Source organism: Belonocnema kinseyi, chromosome 4 (genome assembly GCF_010883055.1).
Source record: "Belonocnema kinseyi isolate 2016_QV_RU_SX_M_011 chromosome 4, B_treatae_v1, whole genome shotgun sequence".
NCBI classification, from domain to species: Eukaryota; Metazoa; Arthropoda; class Insecta; order Hymenoptera; family Cynipidae; genus Belonocnema; species Belonocnema kinseyi.
Window position 1 is genome coordinate 17,263,747 of NC_046660.1, and position 17,982 is coordinate 17,281,728.

Sequence of the window (17,982 nt, forward strand, 5' to 3'; positions counted from 1 at the left end):
AATTTTTGGAAATTGAAAATTCAATTGTTTGGAATTTAAAAAAATAGAAAATTCAATTAAATTTTCAGCTATTGCGGCTTAGAATGAATTATTAAAAATTCAATTTTCAACAGTTGAAAATTTAGTTTTTAGAATTGAAGAGAATGGGAAATTCAATTAATGAAAATATTTTTAAAAATTAATAATTGAATTTTTAATTATTGTGGAAAATTGAATTTTTTTAACCGTCGAAAATAGAAGAAAATTGAAAATGAAAGAACAACAATCTTATTTTATTCAATTTTTGAAAATTGAAAATTCAATTGTTTAGATTTTGAAGAAAATGGAAAATTAAATTGAATTTTCACCTATTGCAAATTTATTATTATTGAATTTTCAACTATTGCTACTTAGAATGAGTGAAAATGGAAAATTAAATTGATAGAAATCAAATAATAAATTGAAAACTAAAATTCAGTTTATAACAGTTGAAAATTTGTTATTTTTTAGAATTGAAGAGAATGGAAAATTCAATTACTGAAAATTAAAAAAATAATAATAAATGATCTTCAATTGTTGTGGAAAATTTAATTCTTTTAACTGTCGAAAATCGAAGAAAATTGAAAATGAAAGAAAATTGTTCAACATTGCGTTTTCAACAATCTTATTTTATTCAATTTTTGGAAATTGAAAATTCAAGTGTTTGGAATTTAAAAAAATGGAAAATTAAATTTTTTGAAATCAAATAATAAATTGAAAATTAAGAATTCAGTTTTCAACAGTTGAAAATTAGGTTTTTTAGAATAGAAGAAAATGGGAAATTCAATTGATGAAAATATTTTTAAAAAATTAATAATTGAATTTTCAATTGTTGTGGAAAATTGAATTTTTTATTTTTGAAAATTGAACACTGAAGTTTATTCAGTTTTTCAACAGTTGAAATATTAATTTTTTTTCAAATTTGCCACAGTTGAAAATCCAATTAAAAATTTGTTTCCACTTTTTAAACTGTTCAAAAATAAATTTTTAACTGTTAAAAATTGAAGAAAATTAAATTTTCAACAGTAGAAAATTTTAATGTTCAACATTGACAAAGAATTGATGACTGAATTTTCGACGGCTGAAAATAAAATAAAATTTGATCTTTAAACTGTTGAAAATCGAAGAAAATTTAAAATGAAAGAAAATTATTCAACATTGAGTTTTCAACAATCTTATTTTATTCAATTTTTGAAAATTGAAAATTCAATTGTTTAGAATTGAAGAAAATGGAAAATTCAATTGAATTTTCAGCTATTGCTGCTTAGAATGAGTGAAAATGGAAAATTAAATTGTTATAAATCAAATAATAAATTGAAAATTAAAAATTCAGTATTTAACAGTGGAAAATTTGGTTTTTTAGAATTGAAGAGAATGGGAAATTTGATTGATGAAAATATTTTAAAAAATTAATAATTAAATTTTCAATTATTGTGGAAAATCGAAGAAAATTGAAAATGAAAGAAAATTATTGAATATTGAGTTTTCAACAAATGTATTTTATTCAATGTTTAGCAATTGAAAATTCAATTGTTTCGATTTTAAAGAAAATGGAAAATTCAATGGTTGAAAATTGTTTACAGTTGAAGATATATAAAATGAAATGGTTGAAAACAGATAAAAAATTAAAAATTGCATTTTTAATTGTTGAAAATTGAAGAAAATTGACAATCATTAATAGCTGCAAATTCCATTGTAGAAAATGTAACAAAATTGAAAATGAAAGAAAATTGAACATTGAGTTTTCAATAGTTGAGTTTTTTAAAATTTTCAACATCTAAAAATGCATTTTAACTGTTGCGAATTTAATAACATTTAATTTTTTAACTGTTGAAAATTGAAGAAAATTTAAAATGAAAGAAAATTTAAATATAAGTTTTCAACAGTTGAGTTGCCTTCAATTTTCAAAAGTTAAAACTGCAATAGTTCGTAATTGAAATATGTTGTAGAAAATTGAAGAAAATTGAATTTTTACCTCTTGCAAAACTGAACAAAATTAAGCATTGAATTTTCGTCTTTTCAACAATTGAAAAGTCAATTTTCTTTCATTTTCCACAATAGAGTTTGCAACAGTTGGAAATTTATTTATTCATTTTTTTAACTGTTGAAACTTGAAGAAAATTGAAGCTTCAACAGATGAAAATTCCATTGTTGAAAATTGAAAAAAATTCAATTTTTGACTGTTGGTAATGGGATAAAATTAAAGAAAATGGAACATTAAGTTTTCAGTAATTAAATTTTTTTTTCAATTTGCCACAATAAAAATATAATTTTTTATAATTGAAAGAAATTCAGTAGTTGAAAATATTTAAAAAAAATAAAAAATTGATGGGTCGCGATTCGGTGACCGATTTTAATTTCCCAGTCAAGTTTTTCAATAACATACATACGTGTCTCTAAGCGCAAACATTTAATTACAAAAAAATAACGGATTTTAAAGAAAAAAGCTCAATTTTCAATATAGCTGATAAATTTTCGATTTAAATGAAGATTTTCTAACTGAAATAATTGAATTTTAAAGCAAAAAGATGAATTTTTAAACCAGAAGATTAATTTTATATAAAAAAGACCATTTTTCAACAAAATACATTAATTTTCAATGAAGTAGTTCAATTTTCAACTAAAAAGGACAAATTGTCAACAAAAACTTGAATTATTAAATTTTTAGTTAAAATAATTAATTTTCCTAACAAAAAAAAATCAACTAGAGATGGATTTTCAATTAAAATAATAAATCTTCAATGGCAATATATAAATTTACAACCAAAAAGATGAATTTAAACAAAAGTGTTTAACTTTCAACCAAGAAATTATATTTCCAACCTAAAGGATGAATTTTCAACTGAAAAGATACATATTTAAGTGGAATACTTGAATTTTTAACCGAACAGAAGAATTTTTAAAACAGGAAAATTAATTTTCGACTGAAAAAGAAATTTTTCAACAAAATGCATTAATTTTCAATAAAGTACTGGCATTTTAAACTAAAAAAGACAAATGGTCACACAAAAAATTGAATTATTAAATTTCCAATTAAAATCATTAATTTTCCAAACGAAAAAGAAGTTAAATTTTCAATTTAAAAAATGAAATAATTTTCAAACAACAAAAAACAAATTTTCAACAAAATAGTTAAATTTTCATCTTAAAAAAACAAAAAAGTTTTCAATCAAATAGGTGAATTTTCGAACAAGAAAGATTAAACTTTAATAAAAAACAATTGCATTTTTAACGTAATACTTGCATCTTTCAGCTAAAGGACAAATTTTTTGACACACAGTTGAATTTCCCATCGAAAAAGGTGAATTCTCAATGAACTTTTCTAAGTTGAATAATTAAATAAAAAAGATAAATTTTCAAACAAAAATGGAATTCTTAATTTTTAAATTAAAATTTAAAAAATAAATAAAATCTAATTAAAAAAAAATAATTACATTTCCAACAACAACAACAAAATTTGAACTAAAACAATGAATCTGAAAAAAAAAGAATACATGTGTAAAAATATAAAAAATATGAATTCTGAACGAAAAATGTAATAATTGAAAATTGAATAAAAGAATAATTTAATTTTCAATAAGAAACAAATGAATTCTATCCAAAAACAACAACTAAACGTTGAACATTTATCTAGAAACAATCAATTTTCAACAAGAAATAGAAAAAATCAATTTTAAAAATATCTTATTTTCACAAAATAGTTACATTTTCAAAAATGTGAATTTTCCGCTAAAGAGATTAATCTTAAAAAATAAATTTTTAAATTAATAGTTAAAATTTGAACCACAAAATAATTTTAAATCAAAAGAGTTGAATTCTATCAAAAAAAAGAAAACATTTCTACCTCAAGAGATGAATTTTCATTCCGAAATTACGAATTTTCAACTAAAAACATAATTTTCAACGAAATAGTTAAATTTGATACCAAAATGATAGAGTTTTCAACAAGAAAATTTCATTTTTAAGCCACAAAGATGAATTTTCTATTTGAAAAAGATGAAATAATTAAATTTGCTGTTCAATAAATACATTTATACCTGAAACCATTAAATTTGCTACAATATAATAGATTTTCCAATCCGAAAATATTAAAATTCAACCGAAAACAGTTGCATTTTTAACTAAATAGTTTAATGTTGAAGCCAAAGACGAATTTTTAAGAAGAAACTTGAATTTTCAACCCGAAATAAAAAATTTTCAACGAAACAACAGTTCATTTTTCAACCCAAAAATATGTTTTTTCAATCAAATAATTGAATTTTCAATCAAAAATATAATAATTAAATTTGCAGTTAAAAAAATTTATTTTCAACAACAAATTTTCTAACAAAGGAGATTAATTTTCAAACCAAAAAGATGAATTCTCTACAATACTTTTAAAATTGTAACGCGGAAATATGAATTTTCAATTAAAATGTAAATTTTTAACGAAATAGTTGAATTTTTAAATTAATTCATTAATTTAGAAATATATTTTCAACCAACAATCAATATTCAACAAAATAATTTAATTAGTCATGAAATAGAATTTTTAATCAAATGTTTTGAATTAATTTTTGACGAAGAAAAAAACATAATTTTTCACAAAATTGTCAAGTTTTCAATGAGGGAAATTAATTTTTAAGTATAATTATGAATCCACAAAAAATTTTTTTGAAAATAATTGTTCAACTTTCCGAGAAAGATAAATTCTCAGCGAAAAAAAATTTAATCTTCCATCAAATAGTAGAATTTTTAACTAAAACCGATAAATTCTAAAACAAAAATATGTTAGTCCTTTTTTAAATAATAATTTAATGATGAATCTCCAACAAAAAAAATAATTTCTAAATAAAGTGTTCAATTATCCAACAAAGATAAATTTTTAACAACAAAAATAATTAAATCTTTCACCAAATATTACAATTTTTTAACTAAGATATATGTTTGATTTAAAAAAATAAAAAATAAACCAAAAAGGACGATTTTTTAACATAATTTTTTCGCCAAATAGTAGAATATTTAAACAAAAGAGATAAATTCTGAACAAAATATAATAGTAAACTTTTAAAATAAAAATAATAATTAACTTTCGACCAAAAAAGATGAATTTTCAACCAAAAGAATTCTGAACCCAAAATATAATAGTATCCTTTTCAAATAGAAAGGTGCAAATTTTTAAATCATTTTTGAGAAAAAACAACCGAATTTTCCACAAAATAGTGAAATTTTCAATCAAAGGAAATAAATTTTCAAATATAATTCATTTTCCGGGTTGCAAAAGATTTTTCACGGTCAATGAAATTTAAAAAATGGAACACTAAAGCTAAAAAAAATTCCACTTGAGGTAACAAAAACTGAGCTGCAAATTAAAGCACTCAAAGTGGAAAAAATTTTAACTGAACACATCTTAAATTAGAAATTCAATTATTTTCTTTTTAAATAGTTTAAACGTCCTTGGAAAGCTTCAAAATTTTATTTCAAAATCTTGAGAAATCTAGAAGTTACTTTAAATTTGTTTTTAATTAAAAATTTTTCAGAACTTGTAAATATCTGTCAAAATTAACTGAATTTTTTCTACAATTTTCAGAAAATCCTGCAAATTTAAAAAAGTTTCTTTACAATTTGGATGCATAAATTTTTTTTTAAGATTCCTAGGAAAATTAAAAATATTTAATAAGTTTTTCAAAGATTTAAACACAATTTTCGAAAAAGATTCTAGAAGATTTTAAGAAAACTTTTTCAAATTTACATGATAATTTTTAATCTTTTAAAAACTCCTAAATATCTCTTAAAATTACTCAAATTTTTTCTACAAATAATAAGTACTCAATTGTTAAATTGAGTTAAAATTTAACAATTTCACTTACAAATTAAACATTTTTTAAATAGAAAAATTAAATTTTTCTCTATATAAAAGAATTCAGTTTCAAATTTTTACCCTATGAATATATATTATTTTCTAAATAAAAAAATTTCAAACGAAGTGGGTTAAAGATTAAACAATTGAAACTCAAACAAGATTTTTAACTTAATAAAAACCTCCTTATAAATAAAAATAAATAAAAAAATTTTCTTAAGAGTCCTAGGAAAATTAAAAATTATTTTTCAGTTTAAAAAATTATTTCAAGAAAATATCTAAAAAGTTTTTCAAACATTTAAACAAAATTTTCAAAAAAGAATCTGGAAGATTAAAAAAAAAAACTTTCTAAAATTTGCATGATAATTTTTTATTTTATTTTTTTTTAAACCTAAATATTCCTTAAAAATACTCAATTTTTTTTACAAATGTTCATTTGTAAATTATACATCAAAATTAAACATTTTTATTTACAAATCAAGCATTTTTCAAATACAACAATTAAAATTGTAACGTTCAAAGTTTAAATGCTTTTCGAAATTTTAACGATTCCAGGTTTTTTATGTCAAACAATTCAGTTAAAGATTCTTTACATTTAAATATTTTAAAATATTCAATCATTAATCTTTTTTTTTTATTAAAAATTTCCAAAATTGAATGGGTTTAAGTTTTTACATTAAAATCTGGAAATTCTTAAATTTTGAACTGATTTAGAATCGGTTTTGTTCACTTTTTCTTACTTAAAGTACAGATAAATTAAAATTGCTATTTATTTATTAAATAAAAATGTTTTGTATCCAAAATTTTTAACATTAAAGGCTTCAATTTTTTATTTATTCGAGTCTTCGAGAAAGCATTTAAAAATTCTTTAAATTAATAATGTAAGCTTGAAAATAAAAAATAATTAAAAAACATAAAAATTCAACTAATTATTTAAAAACTGTTGAAATCGAACGTGGACAGAATTTTCAGATCTAAAAATATAACGGTATTTTAATAAAAAATAATTAACTTTCAACCAAAAACAGTCGAATTTTCTTATTAAGTTTGATCAATTCAGTTTGCATTTAAGCGAAAGAAAAAAAAATACTAGAAAAAGTCGAAATTTGTTTGTAAACAAAGTAAAAGAGAGAAATTCTTTATAAAAGAGGAAAACACATGAATGTCAGATTTTCCCTGAAGAAAAAAAATGAATTAAAAAAATTATTACCTTTTTTGAAAGGCAAATCTTCAGAATCCTTGCCCTCGAAATCGTATTTTGCAATTACCCTGTGCGATTTCTTCGGCGCTGGCCTGATAAGTGGCGTGGTGTCAAGATAATGGAGTTTGTAAAATGCTAAAAGATTCGGAAGATCAGAAAACATTTGATCTCCTATCCGAAATCGTAGTTGATCACCTTGTTGAATTTTGTTTATAATGTAGTGGCTAACTTTGCTGTCCTCCTTGACACAAAGTACAAAATCGCCAGTAATTGATGTACTGTCTCGTACTAAAAACACGCCACCTTCTTTTTCACTCTTCAGCAACTCTTCAGCATCGTGTCTCGATATTGCCCCAAAGTACCAACTAAAAAATGCACCATTTTATCCAAATATCCATCATTTTCATCAAGTTCTTTAAGTATTTAAATATTTCGCATTTTTTTTTTAGACCAATTCGAAATATGTATTTTCGCGAATTTATAATAAATTATGGATTTTTTGCAGTTTCTAGGGATTCAACTTTTTAATTAAAAATTATCAAGGGTGGTGATTCGGCGGTTGATTTTAAATTTCCAAAAATTTCCCGGTCAGCTGAAAATCACATATTTGTACTAGCAAATAAACGCAAAATTTTGTTGATTCATGACGTTCATTCTAAAAATTCTTTAATACAACAGAGCGAAAAATTCCAAAATAAATTAAGATTGGAAAAAATACTTAAATTTTCCATTAAAAATATCAAATTCCAACCAAAAATGGAATAGTTACATTTTCAGTTGAAAACATTCTTTTTTAAAAAACAAAAAAAAAAGGATTTTCAAGATTATAATTCAATTTTCAACTTAAGTGATGATTTTTCAACTAAAATCATTAATCTTCAACTCAAATAATTAAATCTGAAACCAAAAACATGAGTTTTAAAAAAAATAATTCAATTTTTAACAAAAGAGATAAATTTGGAATAAAAAAAGTTGAATTCAATTTAAAAACAAATGAAATCTTTACAAAAAGAGTTGAATTTTCAATTAAGAAATATTGTTCAGCCAAGAAAGACAAAAAAAAAATTACAACCAAATTGTTAAATTTTGAAGCCAAAAAGGGAAATTTTCGACAAAATAGTTGAATATTCAAAAAAATGATGACTTTTTTGCCGTATAAGATGAATTTTGATTACAGGCGGACGGATTTTAAATCCAAAAAAAGACCAATTTTCAACAAAATAGTTGAATTCTCAACGAAAACGATTAATTTTCAAAGAAAGATGTAGATACTGATATTTCAAACAAACCCGATTTTAATTTTAAATAAAAAATTGAATTCTCAAATAAATTGTCATTCAATGTTCAAACAAGCAGAAAAATTTATGATTTAATTTTCACCTTAAATTGTAAATTTTTAACTGCCATAGTTGAATTTTAAACCAGATAGATGAATTTTCAACTAAAATGATGAATCTTTAATTGAACTAGTTGAATTTTCTACAAAAACAAATTAATTTTGACTAAAAAAGATAAATTATCAATCAAAACCTAAATAATTAAATTTTAAGTTGAAAAAATTAATTTTCAACCAAACAGAAGAATTTTTAACTAAAACTATGGAATATTCAATTGGAATAAGTTAAATTTCCAAATAAGCAAAAAAATTAACTTTCGAAAAAATATTTACATTTCCAAACCAAAATTATAAATATTTAACTGGAAAAATTGACTTTTAAACCAGGAAGATGAATTTTCAACTAAAATGATGAATATTTAAATAGAATAATTGAATTTTTGACCAAAAAGATGAATTTTCAACCAAGAAGATTAATTTCTACAAAAAAATATGTATTTTCAACTAAAATAGATAATTTTTTCACCAAAAATTAAATAATTAAATTTTTAGTCAAACACTTCTCTCTCTGTTTAACCAAAGAGATAAATTTTTATCTAAAATTATGAAATATTCCACTGAATAATAATTACATTTTCAGTTAAAAAAAAAATAACTTTCAATAAAAAAAGAAACAAATTTTTAGCACAATAATTAAATTATCGGAAAAAAATTCCTTTTCGTCCAAAGAAAAAACAAAATTTCAATCCAATAGCTCATATTTTATCCAAAGAATGAAATTTTTAATTAAAATGATGAATTTTTTTACAAAAATCTTAATTTTCAAAAAAAAAAGATAAATATTCAACTGGAATACTTGAATTATTAACCGAATAGAAGAATTTCTAAAGAAGAAAATTAACTTATAAAGGGAAAGATGATTTTCTACAAAACAATTAATTTAGATTTTCAACGAAATTTTCAATAAAAAAGACAATCAATTTTCAGCCAAAAATGGACATTCAAATTTTCAGTTAAAGGAATTAATTTTCAATGAAACTGTTGAATTTTAAAATGAAATGATGAATCTTTAACTAGAATAGTTGAATTTTCTACTGAAAAGATGAATTTTCAAACCATAACGATTAATTTTCTACAAAAAAGTAGAATTTTTCAAAAAGACATAAATTTTTAAAGAACTAGTTTAATTTTTAAATAAATCTAAAAAATTTGCGACTGTAGATAAAGTAGAAATCACTTTTTTGAATTAACCAAGATCATTTAAATAATAAAAATTTAAATTAAACTGCGATAAGAAGTAAATTCTCAGTTTCTTAACTAAATTCCCGGACATTTCCCGACTTTTTCCTGTAATTTGCGGTCAAAACTGTTATTGCATTTTTAACAAGATAAATGAATTTTTAACCAAATAGTTGAATTTGCAATCAAAATAATTAATTTTCTAGTCAAAAATATAATTTGTCAACAAAATAAATGAATGCTCAATGAAATAGTTTAATTTTCACCTAAAAAAAAAGAAAACAATTTTCATCCAAAAAGTTTAATTTTTAACTGAATAGGAACAATTTTCTACCAAAACTGTAATACTTAAATTTTCTATTAAGAAATTTCATTATCAACCAAAAAGAAAAACGACCAAAAAGATAACTTTTTAAAAAAATAGTTGACAACTTTCAAGCAAAAAATATGACTTTAAAAAATATATATAATTGAATTTAAAAAAAAATAAATTTTCAACTAAATAGTGAAATTTTCCAACAAATAGTAAAATTTTTTTAACAAAAGAGAAAGACAATTCTCAACTAAAAAGTTGACTTTTCAACCAAATAAATAATTTTGTCCACCAATTATTAGAAATTTTAACCAAAACCGATTAATTCAAACACAAAATATAGTCCAATTTTAAAATAAAAATAATAAACTTTTATACAAAAAGAATTACTTTTAAAGAAAATAGTTGAATTTTTAAAAAAATGAACTCATCGTAGTAGACTTTTCAAATTAGAATACTAATTAACTTTCAAGTAAAAAATATTGCTTGAAAAAAATATATATTTGAATTTTCAAAAAAAAAAATAAAATTTTCAACCAAATAGTTAAAATTTCCACCAAATTTTGCAAAGAAATAAAAAAAAATTCGAAAGAAATGTTTCAAAACTTTTAAAAGAAATAATTAAAATTGCAATATAATAATTAAATTTTGCACAAGGTATTAGAAATTTTAACACAACTGATGAATTCTAAACTCAAAATATAATAGTAGACCTTTCATTTAAAAATAATAATTAACTTTCAAGCAAAAAATATGATTTAAAAAATATATATTTCAACCAAAAAAATGAGTTTTTGAGAAAATAATTAAATTTTCAATAAAATAATTTAAATTTCCACTTTCAGGCGAAAAAATGTCTTTATAAAGAAATAATTGAGTTTTTAACCAAATAAAAAATGTTCACCAATTATTAGAAATTTTAACCAAAAGAGATGGAATTGTAAGTCCAAAATATAATAGCAGGCTTTTCAAGCAAAAAATATTACTTGAAAAAAAAATATAGTTGAATTTTCAAAAAAAGAATTAAATTTTCCACCAAATTTTGTAATGAAATTAAAAAAAATAATTCGTAAGAAATTTTTTTAAACTTTGGAAATAAAATTTGAAATATAATAATGAAAGTTTCCACCGAGTAATAGAAATTTTAACCAAAAGTGATAAATTCTAAATCAAAAATATAATAGTAGACTTTTTAATTAAAAATAATAATTAACTTTCAAGCCAAAAATATGACTTTTAAAACATATATTGGAATTTTCAAAAAAATAATGAAATCTTCAACTAAATGGTTAAACTTTCCACCAAAATAGTGCAATTTTTTTACCAAAAGAGATGAATTTTGAACCCAAAATATAATAGTAGAATTTTAAAATTAAAATAATTAACTTTCATCCAAAAAAGATGAGTTTTTGAGAAAAATAATTTAGTTTTTAATAAAATAATTTAAATTTCCACTAGGTAGTCCAGTTTTTAAACAAAAGAGATTAATTCTGAACGCAAAATTTGTATTCAGACTTTTCAAATAAAAATAATTAACTTTAAACAAAAAAATATTACTTTTTAAAAAAATAGTTGAATTTTCAACCAAATTAATAGTTTTTCCATCAATTATTAGAAATTTTAGAGAAAACCGATGAATTCTAAACAAAAAATATAATAGTAGACTTTTAAATTTAAAATAATTAACTTTCAGACGAAAAAAAAGACTTTTTAAAGAAATAATTAAATTTGCAATAAAATAATTAAATTTGCAATAAAATAATTAAATTTTCCACCAAGTAGTAGAAATTTTAACCAAAAGTGATTAATTCTTAATCCAAAATATACTAATAGACTTTTCAATTAAAAATAATAATTAACCTTCAAGCAAAAATATGTTTTTAAAAAAAATGTATTTAAATTTTCAAAAAAATAATTAAATTTCCAACCATATAGTTAAATTTTCCAACAAAATTTTGTAAAGAAATTAAAAAAATCTAAAGACCATATTAATAATTTTTTTCACCAATTATTATAAATTTTAGCCAAAGTCGATGAATTCTAAACCCAAAATATAATTGTAGACTTTAAAAAAAATAATAAACTTTTAGACGAAAAACATTTCTTTTTAAAGAAATAATTAAATTTGCAAGACAATTTATGAATTTTAAATCCAAAATATAATAGTAGACTTTCCAATTAAAAATAATAATTAACTTTCAAGCAAAAAATATGGCTTAAAAAAAATTAAATTTATAACCAAAAAGTACAATTTTTTATCAAAAGAGAAAAATTCTGAACCCAAAATATATATTCAGACTTTTCAAATAAAAATAATTAACTTTAAGCAAAAAAATATGACTTTTTAAGAAAATAGTTGAATTTTTACCCAAATTAATAGTTTTTCCATCAATTATTAGAAATTTTAGACAAAACCGATGAATTCTAAACCCAAAATATAATTTCAGACTTTTAAAAAGAAAATAATGAACTTTCAGACGAAAAAAATGACTTTTTAAAGAAATAATTAAATTTGCAATAAAATAATTAAATTTTCCACCAAGGAGTAGCAATTTTAACTAAAAGTGATGAACTCTGAACCAAAAATATAATAGTAGACTTTTTAATTAAAAATTATAATTAACATTTAAGCAAAAAATATGACTTCAAAAATATATTTGAATTTTGAAAAAAAAAAATTTTCAACTTAAGGGTTAAATCTGCCACCAAATAGTACATTTTTTCACCAAAAAAGATGAATTCGGAACCCAAAATATATATTCAAACTTTTTAAATAAAAATAATTAACTTAAAAAAAAAAGATTAGTTTTTAAAAAAATAGTAGAATTTTCATTCAAATAAAGATTTTGTTCAACAATTATTCGATATTTTAACCAAAAGAGGTGAATTTTAAACATAAAATATAATAGTAGACTTTTAAAATTAAAATAATTAACTTTCAGAGGAAAAAAATGACTAAAAAGATTATATTTGAATTTTCAAAAAAATAATTAAATTTTCAACCAAATAGTTAAATTTTCCATCAATTAGTAGCAATTTTAACAAAAAGTGATGAATTCTAAACCCAAAATATAATACTAGTCTTTTTAATTAAAAATAATAATTAACTTTCAAGCAAAAAATATGACTTTAAAAGTATATATTTGAATTAAAAAAATAATAAAATTTTCAACTAAACAGTTAAATTTTCCACCAAATAGTACAATTTTATTTACCGAAAGAGATGAATTTTTAACCCAAAATATATATTCAGACTTTTCCAATAAAAAAATTAAATTTTAACCAAAAAGATGACTGTTCATTCAAATAATTGAATTTGTAACAAAACCGATAAATCAACAAAATAATTAAATTTTCAATCAAATAACAATTCCTCGTGTTTTAATAAATGCCCCACTTTTTCCCAAAAACTGAACCCAAAAAAACACTAAAAATCACCTCGGATAATTTTTATCATACAAAAATTTTAAAAAAAGTGTCCAAAGGAATTATATGAGTCGCATCAAATTTTCCGATAGGCTTATCCAACTGCCAGAACGCAAAAAATTTGATTTCAATCACGATTAAAACAATTATAAAATTTTCACTTAGCACTTGGCAAAACAGTAAAACGTCTGTCCTTCAAAGTCGTCATAAAATTGTGCGAATAATGTATGAAAAACGTCACAGAGGAAAAGCAAGGTTATAACAATGAACTGTAAACAGAAATTACCTGGACTTATCATACTGATCGAAAGTCGCAGCCATTTTTTTCGAATCAGTTCCACTTGTCAGATGTAACTGATAATTAGCAGCCTCCGTTTCAATAATTGGCCAATTTCCCATAAAATAGAGAGGAGATTTTCACAGATTTTTCAACCCACACCTGCATATCGCGACAGTCCAAGAACTTTAAATGAAGAGTTTTTCCTGCGAAAAAATTCGCAAATCTAAAAGGAGAAACGTTTGCTAAATATATCACGCGCTGAATTAATAAAACTGAGTCCAATTAGAATCTTCGGGAAACCCATACTCTTTAAATCCACAAAAAAATCATCTCTTTCTCGAGCGGTTGTCGGTCCTCGCAGAATTGAAGATCCGAACTTTCGAGTTTTTCACTCAACACCATGTCACTTTAGCACATTTTTTAATTTTCAATGATCACTTGTAAATAGGATGCATTTTTATAAATTACTTTTATAGATAATGTTTATATATTAATAGAAAACAGAGTGTGTAAAGTGCCGTATCACAAAAATGGCCGCTCGCTTACGTTAAGCTCCGTACACATGCGCACCATTTTCGGACATGCGCACAGAAGCTGAATGCTTATTGGCTTATCGATTTTGCGAAAATTTCAAAATTGAGATTTAGGACAAACATTTTTAAATGGTTTTTATGTATTTTTTAAATTTATGCTAGAAAAAAGCATGCATTTTTTCAGTTTTTTGTCGATGAAAAGACGAACTTTTTTTAATTAAAATATAAAGTTGATGTTAATAAAAAATTTTGGATATCTAAAATAGTAAAAAAGGAAAGGCAAGGACGATGTTTTTGAAATAAAGTGATTTTGATCATATTTTTAAAAATTGAAAATGGTATTTTTTATCACATTCCAAAGTTAAGAAAACTGGCCCGTACATTTTCTTGAAACCTAACAAGATTTTGTATTCAAATCTTATAAAATAAATTGATAATTTTAATATGACATATTGATGTTATAAAATTAACTAATTTTTTTATTCGTTAGAATTATATATTATTTATATTTATTACTATAAATGATTTAAAATATAATTGCTTTATATTAAGGTATCTAATGATTTTTAATTTAGATTATTTCAAATGAAAAAGTGGATTTTTTATCACTGTCCATAGTTTAAAAAATGTGCCCCTCGAGCAAAAAACAATTCCCCTCTAATTGTCTGAAATTTAATATTTTCCAATTAAACCTGTTTTGCTTTCGACTTTAAACTGTTCAACAAATAATTTTTATAAATTAATATAATAAATTTAAAAAATATTTTAAAACAAAAAATTGAAAAAATTATAAAATGACGTACAATTCGAAGCATCGGAAATAATAAAAAATAAATGAATTAACAATATTTTTAATCAATTGTTGTAAACCTTCAGGACTATTCTACCTAGAATACAATAAATTCAAATCGAAAAAAAAATTCCGCATACATATTTTAACATTAGAATATAAATTAAAACATAGTTAAAATTATGGTAACAACTTTTAATTCGATGTTTTTCCGATGAACACAACATCAGCAATTATTCCATCAACTTTTAATATCATATACAGTTTCTGTAATGTTTATTTTATTCGATATATTCTGAATTTTAAGTAACAGCGAACAATTTTAGGTTAGGACTCGAGTGTCGTCAGTTGAGCTAGCTGCTGCTGCTGGTCTCGCTATAATAGAAAAAGTTTCTCATTTAAACTTACTCCATCTTGTGTAACAATAATTTAATAATTTAAATCAATTTCAAATAAAGCATGAAATATTGATGTCCGCTGAAGACTTTTACGTAGCGAGAGCGTACCAATTACGCGAAACCCCCTCCCAGCGACATCGAACCCCCACCTGCCTGTGTCGTGAGTGGTGCGCCGCAACGAAAGCGAAGTCCATAAAAGTACAGTCCGCGAGACCAGGAAACAAATTTTATACTTTTAAATGCGTTTTAGCCCACAGACTGACTTTGTCAAACGCTTATTTGTAATAATAAAAGCGAAACATCAAATAAAAGTTTCTCTCAGATTTAATTAAGTTTTAAAACCTAAATCTTTCTAACTCGGCTAAATATTATTGAAATGAGTTCATATTTATAGGACTTATTCAAAATACTATAGCGATGCCTAAGAAATCATAGAAAAGTTAAAAATCGCTTATTGTTTAATACTATTTAATTGCAAAATGACGTAACTCGATAAATGTGTTTTCTTGGTTTCGCCGTTAAAAAGTATCAAGGTAACTTCAGGTTTCAAACAACTTTCAGATAGTGATTTGTTTGAAAATGTTGAATGAAGTTTTTTGGAAAATCTCATATCGATTCGTTAAAAATTTACTGAGATATCCATATTTGAAAAAAGTGCTCGACGTCAGCCAGGCAGCCTTCTCTCGCGTTAACAGCGCAGGCAGACGTCGAGTACTTTTTTTAAATATGAATATCCCAGTCAATTTCTTACTAATTGGTATGAGATTTTCCAAAAAAGCTTCATTCAACATTTTTAAACAAATCACTCACTGAAAGTTGTTTGAAACCCGAAGTTACCGTGATACTTTTTGCCTGCGAAACAAAAAAAAACATAATTATCGACTTACCTCATTTTGCAATCAGATATGATTAAACCATAAGCGATTTTTAACTTTTCAATGAATTCTTAGGCATCGCTATAGCATTTTGAATAAGTCCTATAAATATGAAGTCATTTCAATAATATTTAGCCGAGTTAGAACGATTTAGGTTTTAAAACTTAATTAAATCTGAGAGAAACTTTTATTTGATGTTTCGCTTTTATTATTAAAAATAAGCGTTTGCCAAAGTCAGTCTGTGGTCTAAAATGGATTTAAAAGTATAAAATTTGTTTCCTGGTCTCGTGGACTGTACTTTTATGGACTTCGCTTTCGTTGCGGCGCAACAATCACGACCGTTTGGTGTTTTTTGTGTAGGGAAAGCAGTGGGAATGTATACTCATTTATAGGAAGGGAGAGAGAAGTCATAAGAAGGGAAGGATGGGGAAGAGTATTAAGAAAGATAGGAAACTGTGCGTGAGTGGATGGTGGATGTAGGAGAGGTGAAGGACGGAGGTGAAGAAGTATTAGAATTGATTGGGAAGTAAGGTCAAAGTAAGAGAAGTGATGGGAAAGGCAGAACGGAGAGGGGAGGGATCGTAGGGAAGTGAGCGTGAATAGAGGAGGGAATTAGGGGAAGGGATGGGAATTAGAGGAGGGAGAAGTACTGGAACCGAGTGGGGGGGGGGGTTAAGAGGAGGACTTTTGGGACGAGAAGGGAAAGTTGAGAAAGAGAAGGGAGATTTGAACGAGTTAATGAACGCCGCAGTAAGCTGCGAAATCTTTGTTGACTATTTTTTTTAAATAGACGTCAAAATTAAAATATTTGTATCTTCACAGACTTTTTTTTCGTCATTTGGAAAAATGCGTGTCTCCTAATTTCCTGGGCAAAGCTACATACATATTTAGTCGATAAGAGTTTCTGAAATTTAAAGTCTTGAACTGCCTGATTTGAAATAGATTCGATGAATAATTTAAGGAAAAAAATTAAAATACTTACTGGTACAAGCTTCAGGTTGAAATTTGATATCGTCAATAGCGAAGCCTCCATTGCTTGCACTGCCTTCCAAAATCAGGCGATAAGGTGTTCTTGCGTCTATTGTGACTTGTGCTGCTGTCCAGGAGGGCCTTATATTATTAAATCCCTTCGCAGACAATTGCCAGAGCTGGAAAAAATTATTTCTTCTAAAGTCTCAGAACTCGTTTGGTGACAAATGAATGAATAAATTCAACCAATTACAAGTAGGAAATTTGGTAAATTCTCATTTTACAACAGGATTGCTACAAAATCACAATTTCGAAATTACCTGCATCTTCCCAGACGAATTTTTTATTTTCCACGACGTTTATAATATTAATGCAAAAACAAGGCTTGTTTATAAATATAAGGGGTCATAGCCAAATTTTGAATCAGGAAATGGGATTTGCGTGCATTCAAAAATGTTTATTCGCCCGCATCAGTATCAATTCTTTCTTGTTTGCTGAATCTTTCAGATTTTCCCTTAGAGAAAATGTAGTTTGAATACTTTATTTTAAAGAAAATAAGAAAAATTAGAAATATTTTGAATATTACAGTGACCTTGACTTGTTTAATCGCTTCTATCAACCAAAGAAAAGCGAAGGTTATTTTTAATGGCTTTCCCAGATAACAATGCATGATGCAGCAAGCAGGCCGCACGACGTGAGAGCGCGATATGTCTGCAGGAGTACCAACACAGTGCCAGCACGACTTGCAGATCGTACCTAAATCCC

General features: G+C 23.9%; 2 protein-coding genes across 2 annotated transcripts in view; both read right to left on the reverse strand.

The window, feature by feature from the left end:
- LOC117172089 (adapter molecule Crk) overlaps positions 1-14,179 on the reverse strand; it is a 15,771-nt gene extending 1,592 nt beyond the window's left edge. The window contains exons 1-3 of the mRNA XM_033359851.1: positions 13,959-14,179; positions 13,659-13,875; positions 7,068-7,423 (exon numbers count right to left, since the gene is read on the reverse strand). Of these exons, the coding sequence (XP_033215742.1) occupies positions 7,068-7,423; positions 13,659-13,771 (469 nt within the window). The 5' untranslated portion in view covers positions 13,772-13,875; positions 13,959-14,179. The remainder of the gene's footprint in view (positions 1-7,067; positions 7,424-13,658; positions 13,876-13,958) is intronic.
- Positions 14,180-15,260: 1,081 nt separating this feature from the next.
- Positions 15,261-17,982, reverse strand: part of LOC117170772 (MAM and LDL-receptor class A domain-containing protein 1-like) — a 32,501-nt gene continuing 29,779 nt past the window's right edge. Inside the window, exons 17-18 of the mRNA XM_033357810.1 lie at positions 17,231-17,396; positions 15,261-15,350 (exon numbers count right to left, since the gene is read on the reverse strand). Coding sequence (XP_033213701.1) covers positions 15,298-15,350; positions 17,231-17,396 — 219 coding nt within the window. The 3' untranslated portion in view covers positions 15,261-15,297. The remainder of the gene's footprint in view (positions 15,351-17,230; positions 17,397-17,982) is intronic.